At 25.9% G+C, this 18,194-nt stretch overlaps 1 protein-coding gene across 1 annotated transcript; it reads right to left on the reverse strand.

Moving 5' to 3' along the window:
• Positions 1–3,924: 3,924 nt before the first annotated feature.
• LOC124921717 lies at positions 3,925–7,333 on the reverse strand. Its single transcript, XM_047462407.1, has 5 exons — positions 7,012–7,333; positions 6,674–6,923; positions 4,828–4,929; positions 4,438–4,751; positions 3,925–4,349 (listed from the first exon to the last, which is right to left on the reverse strand). The coding sequence occupies exons 2-4, from the start codon at positions 6,884–6,886 to the stop codon at positions 4,545–4,547; spliced, it is 522 nt and encodes a 173-aa protein (XP_047318363.1). The 5' UTR covers positions 6,887–6,923; positions 7,012–7,333; the 3' UTR covers positions 3,925–4,349; positions 4,438–4,544.
• Positions 7,334–18,194: the final 10,861 nt, after the last annotated feature.

The raw sequence follows: 18,194 nt of genomic DNA on the forward strand, positions 1-18,194 counted from the left end.
AAATTTAAATTTAATAAAAATATGTTTAATGAAAATTTTAAATTTAATGAGAAAATAATTTTATATAAAAAATAATAATTATATGTTAAAAATAGAATTAAATAAAGTAATAGTTTTGATTTAAATTAGATGTATTTAAAATTTAAATTATATAGGATTATATAGATAAAAAATGTAAAATGAGATTTTAATAAATCTAATACAAATTCTATTAATATTTTTAACATTTATAAAGTTAAATTAAAATTAAGGATGGTATATAAGTTTATTTATTTCTAAATTAAGCATGCATTCTTTAAATTTAAATTCTTATAATTTTTAAAATCGATAATGCATAAAAAAAAGATTATATTATGTATTTAAAAATAAACCTAAAATAAAAATATGATAATATAAATTTAAATAGAAGGAAATGAAAACTTACCCTGAATTCGTGTAAACGTTGATATATAATGAATGAAGATTTTAATAATATCCTGCAATTAATTGTATAGTGTTATTCAAACAATTATATATAATAAACACATTAAAAAGATAAATAGAATTTTTATACATGTATGGACCAATAAGCGGCTCTGATACATGACAGCAATATCCGATATATTTACGTCTCTCATTTGATTCACCTTCATAATCTGAGATTAATCATATTAACATACAAAACATAAATGTGTCAATAGTTGTATATTAAAATAAAGAACTAAATAAATACATCAAGTTACAACCATTCAATATAGTGTGAGTATAAAAAAAATCATGTCAATGCAATGATAGAGTGATCATTTTAGTTCATTCGACAAGATATTTTATACGTTTTCCGCATTTAGATTTTCTCGTGTTTTTGAAACAGGTCTAAAATGATGATAAAATTAAAATCATTAAAACTTTGTAAATATGTAGAGAGCATCGCAGAATAAAATTAAGCTTATTTCATTCAATTAAGTATATTATTCCACCCGCTCAAATTTAGAAGTCCAACCACTAGCATCATTTTGCCTCTCCAAAGACAGCCAAAGATTTTAGATCATGATCTATTTTGTGATGAACAAATTTGTCAGTCCAACCATTTGCTATCTTAGGACCAACTCTCTGAATAATTTAAAAGTTATTCTAATATCCCTTAAATTCATGGAATCTCTCAAGGTGAGAATCTCTAGCTCTAAAATCTCCATCAACTTTACCTGACAAGTGACATACTGCATATGAATTTGCAAATAATAAAAATGCATAAAAATTATAAAATATAAAACCAAGACAGAACTATAGTTTGGAAGAACCATGACACATTATCCTTGTATGCTAAAAGTAGAAATTAAAAGGAAATGTATCAACAGTTTCAAAATTTAGATTGCATAGATAATATGTAGCGCAACCTGTGTATTAAAGATTCTTTTTTTATCGTCAAAGAAGTGTCTAGCCCATGATGCATGTTGTTACGGTCACGTACATTGTGTTGTTTGTCATCTTGTGACAAGCTTAAAACTAGAAGATGCAAAGGATGAAAATGAACACCATCTTGACTGCTATTAACAAATTGATGTAGAAAATCTACTAAAACCCTTTGAATGAGGGTAGTCCTGAAATATAACAAGTAATAAACAGGTTATTATTCATCACACTAATATTCAAAAGTGTGAAACAATAATGTGAGAAATGTATCAAAACAATTTATCAAATTCAAACAAAATCAGAAATTTCAAAACAAATTTTAAATTATAATAAGGTCATTAACATATAGAAAATAATTTGAGCGAATGCAGAAGCCTTCATATGGAGAGTTTACCATCCAATTGTTGTTTAAAAAGTCCATTAACATTCGATATATAATAACCAATAACTGGAATGTTTGGTGCGGTTGTCAGTCTATTTTGATCAGCTGTGCGAAAAAACCCTCAAGAAATTCTTATCCCTGAAAATCAAAAGCATGGATGTCAAGAAATAACTTCAAAAAAAATTGTTGACAAAAAGATCTTAGACAAAAAGATGAGATGAGACATGGGTACTAGTACGTAGAAGATGATGACCAAGCTCCGATCCAAATAATGAATTTAGAGGTTCATTAATGGCTTTATAGAATTACCATCATAGGTAACGGTTGATAAGTTCATAGAAAAAATAATCAATCAATAATTTTTACCTGTCAATTCGATTCAATATATTCTTTGATAACATTATCAAATCTGAAATCTCTCTATATTTGGAAGAACCTGCAAATTTAAAAAAAAATATTTTCTTATTCTGTGTTGAACAAAGAATATCACTGGCACCATTTTGCCTCTCCAAAGACAGCCAAAGAATTTGGATCACCATGATTTATTCTATGTTGAACAAATTTGTTAGTCCAATTAGTTGCCTTAGGACCAACTCTTTGAATAATTTGAGTCATTCCAATTCACGAAATCTCTTAGGATGAGGGACCCTACATATGAACTTGCAAATAAAGAAAAGATATAGACATTATAAAATATAAAACTTAGACATAACTATAGGTTGGACAACAAAATTACATTTTAAAAGAATTACATTTTTTCTCACAAACCTTGGTACCTTGTTTATCCGGGCAACACACCTTACTCTCGATCTAATTGGATTCACTTTTTGGATCCAGTAATTTTTTAAAGTAGATCAGGGATTAGAGTTGAAAGTTGAAGGAACTAATAATCATAGTCGAATCATCATTGTTGATCAAAGTGGGAGAGGAGATTCTCTTACTGTTCAATCCGCAATTTATATAGATAAATCTATCTCCATAAATGATAAATTGATCTATGATGATATATGTAAGGAGAAAGTATATATTTCAACGACCAAACCATTGATATCACTTATCGGAGAAGACCATTGATATCACTTATCGGAGAAGAGAATCGATAGATCGTCGAATTACTTGGAACAATAAAACTTCTGGTAGAGACATTTCCTATTGATATTTTTATCAAATGAAATATAAATTATATCAACAATATTATCTCATAAAATAATATCATAATTAAATAAAAAAAACATTAACTAACATATTACAAGTTTTTAATAATGTTTTAAATATTTTAAAAAACAATTAAACTAAAAGACAAATTTGTATACTAAAATACTAAAGTAACTCCATACAAGATAGAAATAACAATTATTTCATAAACCGAGAGGAAGACAAAGAAAATTATACATTTGTTATCATGATTTTCAAAAATGACAATAACCTACAAAATAATTTGGATAATAAATTTTACCAAATGTTCATACCCAAAGACATGATGTATGAAATGCTTCTTGGTCATCTTCTTTTTAATCTCTACTGCCTGGAAAAAATTGATTCAAACCACATTGTTATTATGTTATTGAATTAGAAATAGACCAAAGTATATTTCTTCAAATTGAAATCGAAAAATATGAATAAAAAACGAACAATCAGGATAGGAACAGATCATCAAAGTACTCTTAAATTGAACCATAGATCATTCAACCGATTAGAACAATACGATTAGAACAATATGATGCAAAGAATTACTCAAGAAGCCTTAGGTTCATATTTCAAGAAATATTTGTTTGCAGAAGGTATGAGAAACTTGTTTTTGTCAATTCAGCAAGGAAATGCCTCGTTATATGTTTAGAAGATGGAAGATAATTCGTTAAGATAGGAAATAGAAGTGACGAAAAATTTTACTTAATGAGAGACATAACTAGATATGGCAATTCAGATACATGAATTGACCTATTTAATACTAATAAAATGATTCAAATAGTAAGTATACTAGGAAAGTAGTAGACATAACTAGATATGGCAATTCAGATACATGAATTGACCTATTTAATACTAATAAAATGATTCAAATAGTAAGTATACTAGGAAAGTAGTGCAATATTGACTCTAATCAAAAGTTGAGAATCGGAATTACATCATCTTCATGTTTCTATCTAAAGCGTTCAATTCTTTAAACAATAAGATCAGAACTGCATAACAAAATGTACTTAAGAGCATATTTGCCTCTAAACTTCTTTGATTGTAGTGTATTTGCATTTGAACTATTTAAAAGGCAAGATTGTCTATACAATTTTTAAATAGGGATCATATTAGTACTCATGACCAAAGATACTATCACTAACCTTCTTAGACAAAGATAGTTCGGATTCTAGGTTCTGAATATAGTTCAGAGCTTCAGGAGACAAAGCCCCAATGCTTTTGATATCCATCTTCTCCAAATAATCTGCACACCGATCATCTTCTGTTTCATCACTCTTCACTTCCAGAACATTGATTCTCCTCTGCAAAATCTGATCTACTCCAACTGTCTGACTGTATATCAAAATTCCTCATCAATGAGATTCTGTACTCAGCGTTCCATAGCGTATACCTATAACAATCTCAAATTGTATATAAAATGTCAAGTTCTAGCACATATAGTTAAAATCTACGGGTGAAGTGGAAGAATTATTTATTACCCGGTCATAATGGAGGACACAAGAAGGCGATAGAAGAGGGTCACCAGCGCTATTTAAATTATTCACCCGCACAAATGGTAATTCACCATGTCAGTGGGGTCATCTGCTCAAATTTCCCAGAAAAAATGGGCTGACCAGAATAGAAGCTTTGCTAGGTAATCACGTGAAGAAGCGGTTATACTGTTGTGTAGCTCTTCAGTCTCGGCCGCATTCCTTAATGAAGCTTCTTTATAGAATTGGCGTAAAATATTTTGAACAAGTTTTCGAATAATATCCTCAACTTCTGATGAAGATGGCTGTGATAGTTCAGTTACCTGTTTGAAACACATGTATACAACTAAGGAAACAGTTAATAAAATCGAAACTTTTATGGGGGAGTTAATCAGTTACCATATCAGATTCCAAGGACCTCAAATACTCTAATAGGTCATTGTTATTTTCTCTCATACAACTTTCTATTTGTGCATTTTCCTGCTTCTTCTCATCCAGTTCCTGCAAAATATGAAATCAACATGAAGATCTTGTCACCAGCACAATCCAATAAAATTATCATCCACAACACTTCAAATTGATTTAACTAGTTTTGATTTGTCTTCTTTGTTTCTGTCTTCAGTTTCCTATTTTGGAAATGTCACAAACTCAACCAATTTTTTATATCAATTCATTGTTTAAAGCTAAATGGAGATCAAACAGAAGTTATATATAAATGTTGACATATCTTCAGAGACAAAAAAAAAATAGCTTACGATTTATTTGATTCAATAAACTGGGTTTGCAAGTTGAGGAACAGAATCAGAGCTAGAGTTGTTTGATCATGGCATTCTGTTCTTGTTTGAGGTAAAACAAAGTGGTTTGTTTGAATAAAATGATCAAAATATCCTTAGCATTTAAAATGTTATAAAAATACAGTAATAGTTTTTTAGTAGTTTAGTTAATGATTTGATGGAAGAAGTCATTGATGATGGGATAAATCCAAATAAACTAAGATCAAACAAGCTCCAAGTTAGGTAACAACGAAATTGGTATCCAAAATTGAGCTGGATTTGATCAAACTCAGAATTCGTAAGACAATAAGCCTAACATCCAGCTTGTGATTCAACTAAAAATCCAACTACCAAACAAAATTTGGGATTGTAATCCAGGCACAGTTTTGTTTTCCAACAACACTTTTTATACCAACCAAAAAAAATGGAAATTTCAGAACAGACCAAGATACAACAAAAAATTGAGGATAAATCCTACTTACCAAGAGAGCTCAATGTTTTCCTAATTGCTAACAATTTGTGTCTAACCAACAATATACACTTGGGTAAAAGAATCAACCTCCCAATACAACATTCAGAAAACCAAGGTATCAAACAAGAGAAAAATAAAGGATGATGCTCAAACTCAAGAATGACAACACCTCTAAAGATTTATTTAAAAGTGAACATTTACTTTTCAGTTTCTGACAATTTATCTCACTGGAACTATTCGAAAGAATGAAGCTCCACCAATAATAACCCACTGAAAAGTGTCATTTTTGTATAATGCCAAGGAGATAGACAAAGCTTTTGTTCATTATTATGTTTTCAAGGAATTTGCTATATCTTCGGAATATGTAAATTAAGTGTGATACAAGTATGAACATTTACTAATAGAGCCTCCATTACACGGGCTTCTATAGCAAACTCTAGAATATTTGCTCAATGTCAAGTAATCAAATTATGGAAAGCAATCAAAGATATGGAAATCATTGATGGTAATTATTAGGAAGAAGGTCATTTTGACTCAAATGGAATCAAGTTCTCATGTTATTATGACAACTTCGTTAAAAAAAAAAAAATTAAACAAGAGTGTATTCTCCAAAGAAGCTAGCATACCCCCAACTTCAACATAGGGTGTTTTAGTGGGAATGGAACCTGATAGAAGTTTAGTCAATTTAAGAGTAACTATCGAAATAAAGACTTTAAAGCTTAATTAATATACTATACACTTTCGAAAGAGGATTGAAGTTAAGGAGTTAACACATGATTTATGAACTTGAGAGCATTTGATGTAGATTCATTCGATGATATCATTTGATTGCATAAAAGAAATCTCATTACTCAGATTGACAAGTTAGAAGTGTATATAATTGTGTGTACAATTGTTAAGAAAAATCCTTCAATATCTGTATCTATCTTCATAGTAATCTTACCAGGTGCATTAGAAACATCATATAAGCATATATAGCAGCAAAGATACTATCACTAACCTTCTTAGACAAAGATAGTTCGGATTCTAGGTTCTGAATATAGTTCAGAGCTTCAGGAGACAAAGCCCCAATGCTTTTGATATCCATCTTCTCCAAATAATCTGCACACCGATCATCGTCTGTCTCATCACTACTCTTCACTTCCAGAACATGATTCTCCTCTGCAAAATCCGATCTACTCCAACTGTCTGACTGTATATCAAAATTCCTCATCAATGAGATTCTGTACTCCGCGTTCCATAGAGTATACCTATAACAATCTCAAATTGTATATAAAATGTCAAGTTCTAGCACATATAGTTAAAATCTACGGGTGAAGTGGAAGAATTATTTATTACCCGATCTAAATCCAGAGTGAAACAGGAATTTGATAAGCAATTTTCTAAGCCATCATCCCTAAAGACAGCGCGCCTGCGGAAGAAAAGCGAAAAAAGTCCACCAAACCCCAACGAATGACCTGCTTCTTCAACCCAACGCAATGACGATGGAGAAGACGACTAGATCCTCGGCGATTTTCACGGTGGTTGCGCAACTTGGATCGTCGGTGAAGAAGTCGGCATTTGGTTGCCAGGCACAAGATAGTCGGTCGGGCATTTGTTTGCCAAGCGATTCCAATGAAGACGGTGAAGAGACGGATCATCTTATAGATAGATTGAAGACGGGAAGACGGCGGCTATATACCGGTGAAGTGAAGAGTGATCATCTTATAGATAGATTTACTTAAGATTTAGGTTTTAATTTTCTTACTTTCCGTTAAGATTTACTTTTAATTAAGAATTTTTCTTAGATTTTAATTGTCTTGGTTTTGGGAATTTTCTGTTAGAAGAGGTTGATTGTGAATTTTTCATAAATATTTTTCTTCAGATTTGTCAAATTTAAAATTTAACATTTTATTATTATTATTTTATATCGATGTTTTAAAAATATTTAAATTTAATATATATATATATATAATTAAATAAAAAATATTATATGAGTTTTATTATAATTATAATTTTTTAATTTTTTTAGATTAAGTTATATAATATTAATAATTTAATATATATATATATAATTTTATTTTTATATATAATGAAAAATAATACCCAAAAAATAGAATTATAATTTTATCTCAATTTTTATGTTTGGAAAAATTATAAAATTTTAATTCAATCTCAATTTGAATATTTTATAGCTATATACGGTGAAAAGAGATTATCTTATAGATAGATTTTATAGATTTACTTAAGATTGAAGACGATAAATTTTATAGATTTACTTAAGATTGAAGACGAGATTGAAGACAGGAAGACGGCTATATACCGGTGAAGAGAGATCATCTTATAGATAGATTTTATAGATTTACTTAAGATTTAGGTTTTAATTTTCTTGCTTTCCGTTAAGATTTACTTTTCTTAGATTTTAATTGTCTTGGTTTTGGGAATTTTCTGTTACAAGAAGTAGATTGAGAATCTTTCTCAAATATTTTTTCTTAGATTTCTCAAATTTAAAATTTAACATTTTATTATTATTATTTTATATCAATGTTTTCAAGATATTTAAATTTAATATATATATATATAATTAAATACAAAATATTATATGAGTTTTATTATAATTTCAATTTTTTAATTTTTTTAGATTAAGTTATATAATATTAATAATTTAATATATATATATATATATAATTTTATTTTTATATATAATAAAAAATAATATCCAAAAAATAGAATTATAATTCTATCTCAATTTCTATGTTTGGAAAAATTATAAAATTTTAATTCAACCTCAATTTGTATATTTGTAAAATAAAATATAATAAAAATAATTTTAATATATATTATTTATTTTATTAAAATATTAATTTGACAAAACTAATTAAGATAGCCTAAAGTTAAAAGAAATTTTTAAGTTTCGATTTTCATTGAAAATATATCAATTCAACATGTTAATTTAATATATTAAAAATAAAAATATTGGTTCGACATTCTAACTTCCTAAATTCAAAAATAAAATATCGGTTCAAAATTTAATTTCTTAAATATGTTTTCACGTTTAACACGTTTTGACATGTTTAACACGTTTTGACATGTTTAATACGTTTTTACACGTTAACACGTTTTTGACCAATGGTCCAATTTCTATATACAATCAAACTCTGAGTTGAGCCATTTAGGGTTCAAACTATTAAACATTTAACTATGTCATATTTTTCTTCAAACAACATTCATTCTTTTGTCACTTAGTATATTACTTGGACCCTTGAATTAACACTTTTTTAAAATCAAACACTCTCCTCCTTCACATTCTCTACCGAGCATTGACCTTCATCCTCTACTCCATCAAAGCACCACCCTTTTTCAATTTTTTATATGTAATTTGTATTTGATTGTATTCTCTTTAAAGTATTGAGTTGTATACAAGTCTATTCATTCACATGTGTATTTATTTTGGCTTTAACCATTACTAGAAGAAATAAAATCTTCTAGTTAATTGATTTTTCTTACTTTTTATAGGTTTTCTCTTGTTATTTTGGACCTTTAATTCTATAAAGCTTGAAAAATGAAATATTTCATTTTGGTTTTGACATTTGAATATGATATAATTAGTAGTTAGGACTTAAGACAAAAGTGGGGTCCCAAGAAAGGTGGTGTTTTGAAGAAGAAAAAAATGGGTAAGACGAGGATTAGATGAAGCTTGATGGAGAATGTGGAAGAGTTGATCATATAAAAAAAAATTTAAGGGTTCAGATAATAAGTTAGGTGGAAATTAAATAAAAACAAAATAAAGTCATGTCAATTAAAACAGACTATTGAACATTTATTTAGGAAAACTTCAAATTACAAACATGTCAGAGCTCAAATGATTCAACTTAAAGTTTGAACCTTATTTAATAAAATGCTTTAAATTTAAATCCAAATAATAATTTAGTAAAAAATTATTATGAACAGCAAAATGATGGGTTCAAACTTTTCGTACCATGATTATTTAAATAAATAAAAAAACTGATTTTTATGCAAAATAGTCTATAATATGTCTTAGTGTAGGTGGGGACTTGTTTGATTCCTTTAAATTCAAGTTATTGTCTTAATTTGAATAAATTAAAAATAAAACTTATAGGCAAGAAAAAAAAGGTCATATTGATCTCTTAATTATGAAGACATGAAAAAGAAGGTCCTATTGATATCTTAAGGATGATGATCTGGATCTGATATGGCTTGTCTTGCTAGCCTCTTTTTATTGAAGAAATTTTGATCGATGAAAAATAGAATTTAATTTAATTTATATAAATTTAATATCTTAACATAGTTTTAATAAATTTTATGCAAGTCCAAACATTTTATGGAAGGTTCCATACAGGTGAAATATTTGTGAGAGAAAAAAACAAAACAAAAATTTTTGTCTTCACACTACCAAGAGGTTAAGTTTATTTTTTTTATGGATGGTTCTTTATAGCATCTCATCATTACTTGTTAAAAATCATTAGCTACACATTTCTATCAATGTCGAAGTTGTAGTCCTGATTTTATATAAAGACTTTTACTTGTGATTTTATTAACAAAATTTGTATTTTATCACTGAACTAATTAAGTCTTGAATAATTTATAGAGATCAAATATCACAGTTTAACCAAAATAAAAATAAAATTGATTACGTATAATTTTTCATAAAGTGAATTCATTTGAAGTTTTTTCATAAAGGAGTTTATCTAGTATTACTAATTTTATTGTTACCTTCTCTAACTCACACTCTCAAGATAATTTAATTTTGAGTATTTTTGGTTTTTTTAATTTAAAAAATATATTTTTTATTAAGTTATTATAATTTTAACAATCCTAACTTAATTAATTAATTAAAATATTAAAAAAGTTTATTATATTGATATTAATTTAAATTTTAATTTTAATATAAAAAGACATTTTGATAATTTATTCTACAAAAATCTTAAATAATATATTTTCAATCAAACAAGTTTTTTAAACCCGATAAAAATCCAAAAAATAACTAAGATCAAACAAGTTTTTAGAGACTTTTTTTTATTTGTACCTGGTTGCACATGTTATACGGATGGATAGAAGTTACATGTTACTATTAGGGAGACCAAATCATTTAATTTTATCATATTATTATATATATTATTTCAATGTTACAAGTTACATTCACTTTAATTTCAATTTAAAAGACCAAATAATTATTAATGAGTGACTTTTTTTATTTGTTTTTGTAGCAGTGACTCATTTTTATGTTACCAAATTAATTGAATTTTTAGGTTAAATTATTATTATTTTTTATTTTTAATATTAGTATATTATATGTTTATAATATTTCTTAAAAAATATTATAAATTAATAAAATAAAAATTAGTGATAATTTTGATGAGATACTATTTCTTTTTGATAAAATACTTAAATGTTATTAATATATAATAATAAAATAATAAATAATAATTTAAAATATAAAATATTTTAGTATTTTATATGATGAATTAAATATTTTAATAAATAAAAAAAATACATTTAATTAGTTGTCTTACAACCAACTCTCTAAATAATTTGAGAATTATTTCAATATCCCTCCAATTCACGAATCTCTCAAGGTGAGGGCCTCTAGCTCTGACATCTCTATTAATTTTACCTAACAAATAACATACTACATATACATCTGAATTTGTAAATAATGAAAATATAAATATCTAAAGAAAATATTATGTACCCTATCAATTTTCTCTTACACTCATAAAAGTTATTAATATAATCTAAATTTAAATTACAACCGTCATAGAATTTTAATTTTGATTTATTTTTTATCTAGTAGTATTATTAGGACAAGATATTGTAAAAATATCATTAAATATTATTATACCTTATATGCATAATTAACATTATTATTTTCTATAAATACATCATTTCTAAGTAAATTAGAATACTCTTTATAAGTATATAAATATAGAAGTCATCTTAACATTCATTCTCACACGCATCTAGCCTTTTAAGGATCATCAACAATGCAATTATTTTATATTTTCAATTTTATTGCTTAAATGGTAGATGAAGATGTATATAGATTGACATAATAGTATATATTAACTAGATACTATTATATCTATTAATCAAGTTGATTGGATTGTCTCCTTATCTTGTAATCCCTGCAGACACATTCGAAAATTTTCCAACTTGCCAACTATTACTGTTAATTAATTTGTCTATGTTCATTGACATTATTCTCTCATGCTTAAGAGACTTTATTATTTTTAGTAGTTAAAGAGAAAAAGATCGATACTTATAGTAAATGTTTTTATCAAGTATTAATGGTTAGAATTTCACACTTTAGACGAATACGATAAAGAAATTCAAGTGTTTCGAGATTTATGATATGTTGTAAGTATCAATAGTAAGGTATATGTTTATGATAACTTTTATAGTTTAATTGTGAGTTAGTAAGATTTCGATATATTTGTGTTTGATGTTGTAACATATTTTTTCAACTTTAACAAATTTAAAAATATGAACATGAAACTCATGTATACCTTAATCTATATAATTTATGATACAACTATATAAACCATCATAGACATATAATTTTTTATTAATACATATCGTATCATAAACTTCAATAACTCATATTTTCTCATTCTATTCATGTTTTTTTTAAGTATGAGATTATTACATTTTCATGATAATTACATCATTGTTTAAACTTGTGTTCCATTTTTTATCTTAATTACTCTAAATTTAAATAAGACTCATAATTATGAGTGAGTGTGTCAATAAATGAAGACATGTTGATTGAAGAACAACATTATTGACTGGAAGGAGTAGATATTTGTTAAATAATTTGTGAATTACCTCAGCATTGTAGATGAGAACTTTGGGAAGCCAAATGAAGCATGATAGGTGTAATCCTAATGTTATTGTGTAGAAGAGGTTATCTTATGTTTTATATCATTTAGAATATTCCTTTAGAAGTGAAAATGATTCAATGATTAATTTATTTGTTTTTTTAACAATCCTCTGTTAACTTGCAAATATGAGTTATTGTTGATCTATACATATTAATAATAATCCATTTTTTCATTAGATTAACGTTAAATTGTTTATATTTATGAATTCAAAGAGAAAATGATTTTTTAACTTTGTACACATATAAATTTGAAGCTTGTATTTGAAAATATGAAAATAAATTGTAAAGAGATTTAACAATTATGTAATTATTACTTTTCAAAGGATAAAACACAATTCATCGATATATTAAATTGCAAATATCACAACAAATTGTTAAAGAATAATTTAAAAATCTGTTTAGTTCAAATTGTGACATGAATTATTATAAATTATCCAAAATATTAATTAATATAAAATATCAAAAATATTTGTGATCAACAAAAATTAATCAATTAACTTAAGGCTATTCCATTAGATTAAGGTGAAATTAAAAAATATATATATAATATGCAAGAACAAGAATAATAACACTATTTTGGGTAATAGATTTCTTTCGAAATCCTTTCCACTTCCAGTTCCAATCGAAGCATATAGATCAACCATTGAAAAGTTATTATCAAATTTCTGAACTGCTCCCATTCGAAAAAAGATGCTCGTTAGTCAAGTTTAATAATGCAATAATTGGCAAAATGATTTTACCCATCCCACAAAACAACTTTTGTCACATTATCCACCTGAAGTCTTTGAGTTTCAAATCTTTTGTCTTCTTCTTTTGGATTATCATCATTTTGAATGTAACTTTGCAATGATCTTCAATATATTTATCATCATTCCAAAAAATAAACAACAACTCTTCTTCTAAATTAACTAATTACCATTACAAGTGAGAAAATGTTCAAATACAATGAAATTTCAATAGTCTTGTCAAGAATGTGGTGGCTAAGAATTGGTTAAAGGCTATTTCTCTTTCTCGGGGAGGTCTACAACTTAATTATTTATTATTTGTTTTATTTATTATTTGTTGATGGTTTCCTCCAATTTGGTTGATCCAAAACTAGGTTGCTACATTGGTTGGTTGGAAATCTATCCTCTAAAATACAAAATTGGAAAGTTAATACTCCTATAACAAAGGTTTGTTTAAATGTGTTCTTTAAGCTCACAAACCATCTTTAAAGGATTTGATTCAAAAAATTAAAAATTTCTAGCGAGGTAATTTCCAATTCCAAAATTGTATTTATTGGTGCAAATGGGATAAACTTGGAGTGAGTAAAAAACTAATCTAATTGGTTGAAAATTATAATAATATATGGTATGGTCTCATGTCCAAACTTTGTTGTAATTCAATGGTATATTATCAATTAGGTATGCTTATTACGACGAGGTATCAACCTCAAAAATGGAATATAATCATTACCTGATTTTCCCCACCATCTAAATTTTATAATTTCTTTTCCCCCCAAAAAAATTATAATTTCTTTAGTGAAACTCCTGTAAATCTAAGATCTTTAATTTCATAAATAAATTTATTCATAATATACTTCTTATGCGTGACACATTATTTTTTTTAAAATCCTTGAATTATAATTTGACATTTTAAAGTGGAAAATAATAGACATTCAATTTTATTTGTCGTTAGTAGCCGTCTAAGCAAATATGACATCATTATACAAATTTGGCCTCCAACGGAGTTAAACACGGATTTTGTTTTAAATTAGTATAGTAAACAAACTATTACAATTTATTTAACTAATTTTACTATGAAAACTAATCATTACCATATTTTTATGATAACAAAGGCTTAAACTAATCATTAAACTCATTTTTTTTATCATGTAAAGTAAATGAAATAGGTTAATATAACATAAGAGTCGCCTTAAATAATTATATTTATTTTGTTTAAGATATTATTACAATCTCCTACTTTAATGACTCTACTTTAATTTAACACCTACCCTTGTTATCTCATTTCAATTTAAAAAGTTTTAAGTGAAAATTGTATGGATAATTTTTAATTCTTTAGACACCAACTTTTATGACTTAAATTATGTATCCTTATACTACATGTATTAGTTTTGCATTTAACATTTTAATTGAATCAAATAAATTTTAAAATCAAAGTTAATTGTACAATTCATTACTCCTCAATTTAAATTTTATTTCAATTACACGGTTTTCAATTTTAGTTAGGAGTTGACATAAATAATCAAATATTATGAATAGTTAATTTACAAAATAAAAAAGTTAAATGTAAATTATTTGATTATAAAATAATTTTGTAATTTAAAATCTCACTCAAATTTTGTTAATGTACACTTCCAGCTTTTAAAAAATAAATATTATAATTTAGAATAGATGTATGTTGGCAATTTTATATTTTATATGACATAAATTTATTTTAATATTTAAATTCTATATAATTATATTAATTTATATTATATAAATTATATATATTTCAATAATTAAGATATTTGAAAAGAAAGTATTTCTCTTATTAGGTATCCAGCCTTTTAAAGATTGTAATTGATATTATAAACATGACCAATTAAATTTTCATAATTTGATTTTGACACCTAAAATAATGATTCCACCTTGTTTTCCTTTTTATGTTAATTTATTGTGTTTAATTATTTCATTGTTTTTATACTTGAGCTATAACTATAACGATAATTTGAATTATACTTTTATATATTCAAAATGTAGAAAAAAATATATCTTTAAATTCTAACGAAATAATGATGGAAATGAATCGAAATATTGAATATATAAATATCTAAAGAAAACATTATGTGCCCATAGATTAATTACTCTATCAATTTTCTCTTACACTCATAAAAGTTATTAATAGAATCTAAATTTAAATTGCAACTCATAGAATTTTAATTTTGATTTATTTCTTATTCTAGATAGTAGTAATATATTAACAATATTATTAGGACAAGATATTGTGAAAATATCATTAAAATATTATTATAACTTGTATGTATAATTAACATTATTATTTTCTATAAATACATATCTTTATGTAAATTAGAATACTCTTTATATTGAAAAGTCATCTTAACATTCATTCTCATACTCTCAAATATTTTCTACAATTTTGACTTCCCTTTCTTCAGTTCATCTAGCCTTGTAAGGATCATCAATTTGACAGGTAATGCAATTATTTTATATTTTCAATTTTATTGGTTAAATGGTAGATATAGATGTATAGAGATTGACATAATGAGTATATATTAACTAAATACTATTATACCTATTAATCAAGTTGATTGGATTGTCTTCTTACCTTGAATCAACAAGTAATCCCACAGACACATTCGAAAAGTCTCCATCTTGCCAACTATTATTGTCAATTAATTTATCTCCGTTCATTGACATTACTCTCTCATGTTTAAGAGACTTTATTATTTTCATTAGTTAAAGAGAAAAAAGATCGACACTTATAGATAATGTTTTATCAAGTATTAATAGGTTAGAATTTCACACTTTAGACGAATACGACAAAGAAATTCAAGTGTTTCAAGATTTATGATATGTTGTAAGTATCAATAGTAAGGTATATGTTTATGATAGCTTATATAGTTTAATTGTGAGTTAGTAAGATTTTGCTATATTTGTGTTTGATGCTGTAACATGTTTTTTCAACTTTAACAAGTTTAAAGATATGAACATCAAACTCATGTATGCCTTAATCTAAGTAATTTTAGATACAACTATATAAACCATTATAGACATAACTTTTTATTAATACATATCATATCATAAATTCAATAACTCGTATTTTCTCATTGTATTTATGTTTATTTTAAATGTGAGATTATTACATTTTCACTTCATGATAACTACATCATTGTCTAAACTTGTGTTTCCTTTCTTATCTTAACTACTCTAAATTTAAATAAGACTCATAAATATGAGTGAGTGTGTCAATTAATGAAGACATGTTGATTGAAGAACAACATTATTGACTTGGGATGGAAAGAGTAGATAGGTCTGATCCTAATGTTATGGTGTAGAAAAGGCTATCTTATGTTTTATATCATTTAGAATATTCCTCTCAACTTAGAAGTAAAATTGTTTCATTTATTTATTTTTTTAACAATCCTCTATTAACTTGAAAATATGAGTTATTGTTGTCCAATGCATATTAATAATCCATTTTTTCGATTAGATTAATGTTAAATAGTTTATATTTATGAGTTCAAAGAGAAAATGTTTTTATAACTTTGTACACATGTAAATTTGAAGTTTATATTTTGAAAATATGAAAATAAATTGTAAAGAGATTTAACATTTTTGTAATTATTTTTTTCAAAGGATAAAACACACTTTATTGAACTATTAAATTGCAAATATCGCAACATATTGTTAAAGAATTATTTAAAATTTTGTTTAGTTCAAAGTTATGACATGAATTATAATAAGTTATCCAAAATATTAATCAATATAAAATATCACAAATATTTGTGATCAACAAAAATTAAATATCAACTTAAGGCTATTTTATTATATAAAGGTGATTAAAAAAAACAATATGCAAGATTAAGAAGAATAACACTATCTCGGGTAATAGATTTCTTTCGAAATCCTTTCCAACCATTGGAAAGTTATTATCAAATTAATGTGCCGCTCCCATTCGAAAGATACTCGTTGATCAAGTTTAGTGCAATAATTAGCAAAATGGTTTTACCCATCCAAAAAAACAACTTTTGTCACCTTGTGCATCTCAAGTCTTTGAGTTTCAAATCTTTTGTGTTCTTCTATAGTCATCATTTTGAATATAATTTTGCAATTATCTTCAACATATTTATCATCATTCTAACAAATAAACAACTCTTCTTCTAAATTAACTAATTACTATTGTAAGTGAGAAAATGTTCAATTAAGATGGAATTTCAATAGTCTTGTCAAGAATGTAGAGGCTAAAAACTGGTTAAAGGGTATTTCTCTTTCTTGGGGAGTTCTACAACTTAACTATTTATTATTTGTTCATGATTGATCCAAAACTAGGTACATGTAACATTGGTAGGTTTGACATTTATCCTCTAAAACACAAAATTGTTAATACTTCTATAACAAATGCTTGTTTAAAAGTGTTTTTAAGCTCAGAAACCATCTTTAAAGGATTTTATTTAATAAATTATAAATTTCTAGTGAGGTAATTTCCAATTCCACAATAGTATTCATTGGTGCATATGGGATAAACTTGCAGTGCGTAAAAAAAAAAATCTAATTGGATGAAAAATATTTGGTCTGGTCTTATTTCAAACTTTCTTGTAATTCAACGGTATATTTTCAATTATGTATGCTTATTTTACGCGAGGTATCAACATCGAAAAATGGAATAAAACCATTACCTATTCTTTAGTGAAATCTGTTTCAATTTAAGATTTTAAATTTTTATGGAAATTTATTCATAATATACTCCTTACACGTGACACATTCTTTTTTTTAACATCCTCGAATTATTATTTGACATTTTGAAGTGGAAAGCAATAAACGTTAACTTTTTTTTGTCGTTAGTAGCGGACTAAACAAATTTGACATCATGATACAAATTTGACCTCCAACTGAGTTAAACACAATTTTTTTTTAAATTT

Source organism: Impatiens glandulifera, chromosome 1 (assembly GCF_907164915.1).
Source record: "Impatiens glandulifera chromosome 1, dImpGla2.1, whole genome shotgun sequence".
NCBI lineage: Eukaryota > Viridiplantae > Streptophyta > Magnoliopsida > Ericales > Balsaminaceae > Impatiens > Impatiens glandulifera.

Coding starts and splice junctions, on each gene's coding strand:
- LOC124921717 (XM_047462407.1), bottom strand. CDS start 6,886: ATGAGGAATTTTGATATACAGTCAGACAGTTGGAGTAGATCGGATTTT. Junction 4,930..6,673: donor AACTATCTTTGTCTAAGAAG/GTTAGTGATAGT, acceptor CATATTTTGCAG/GAACTGGATGAGAAGAAGCA. Junction 4,752..4,827: donor GGTCCTTGGAATCTGATATG/GTAACTGATTAA, acceptor TGTTTCAAACAG/GTAACTGAACTATCACAGCC.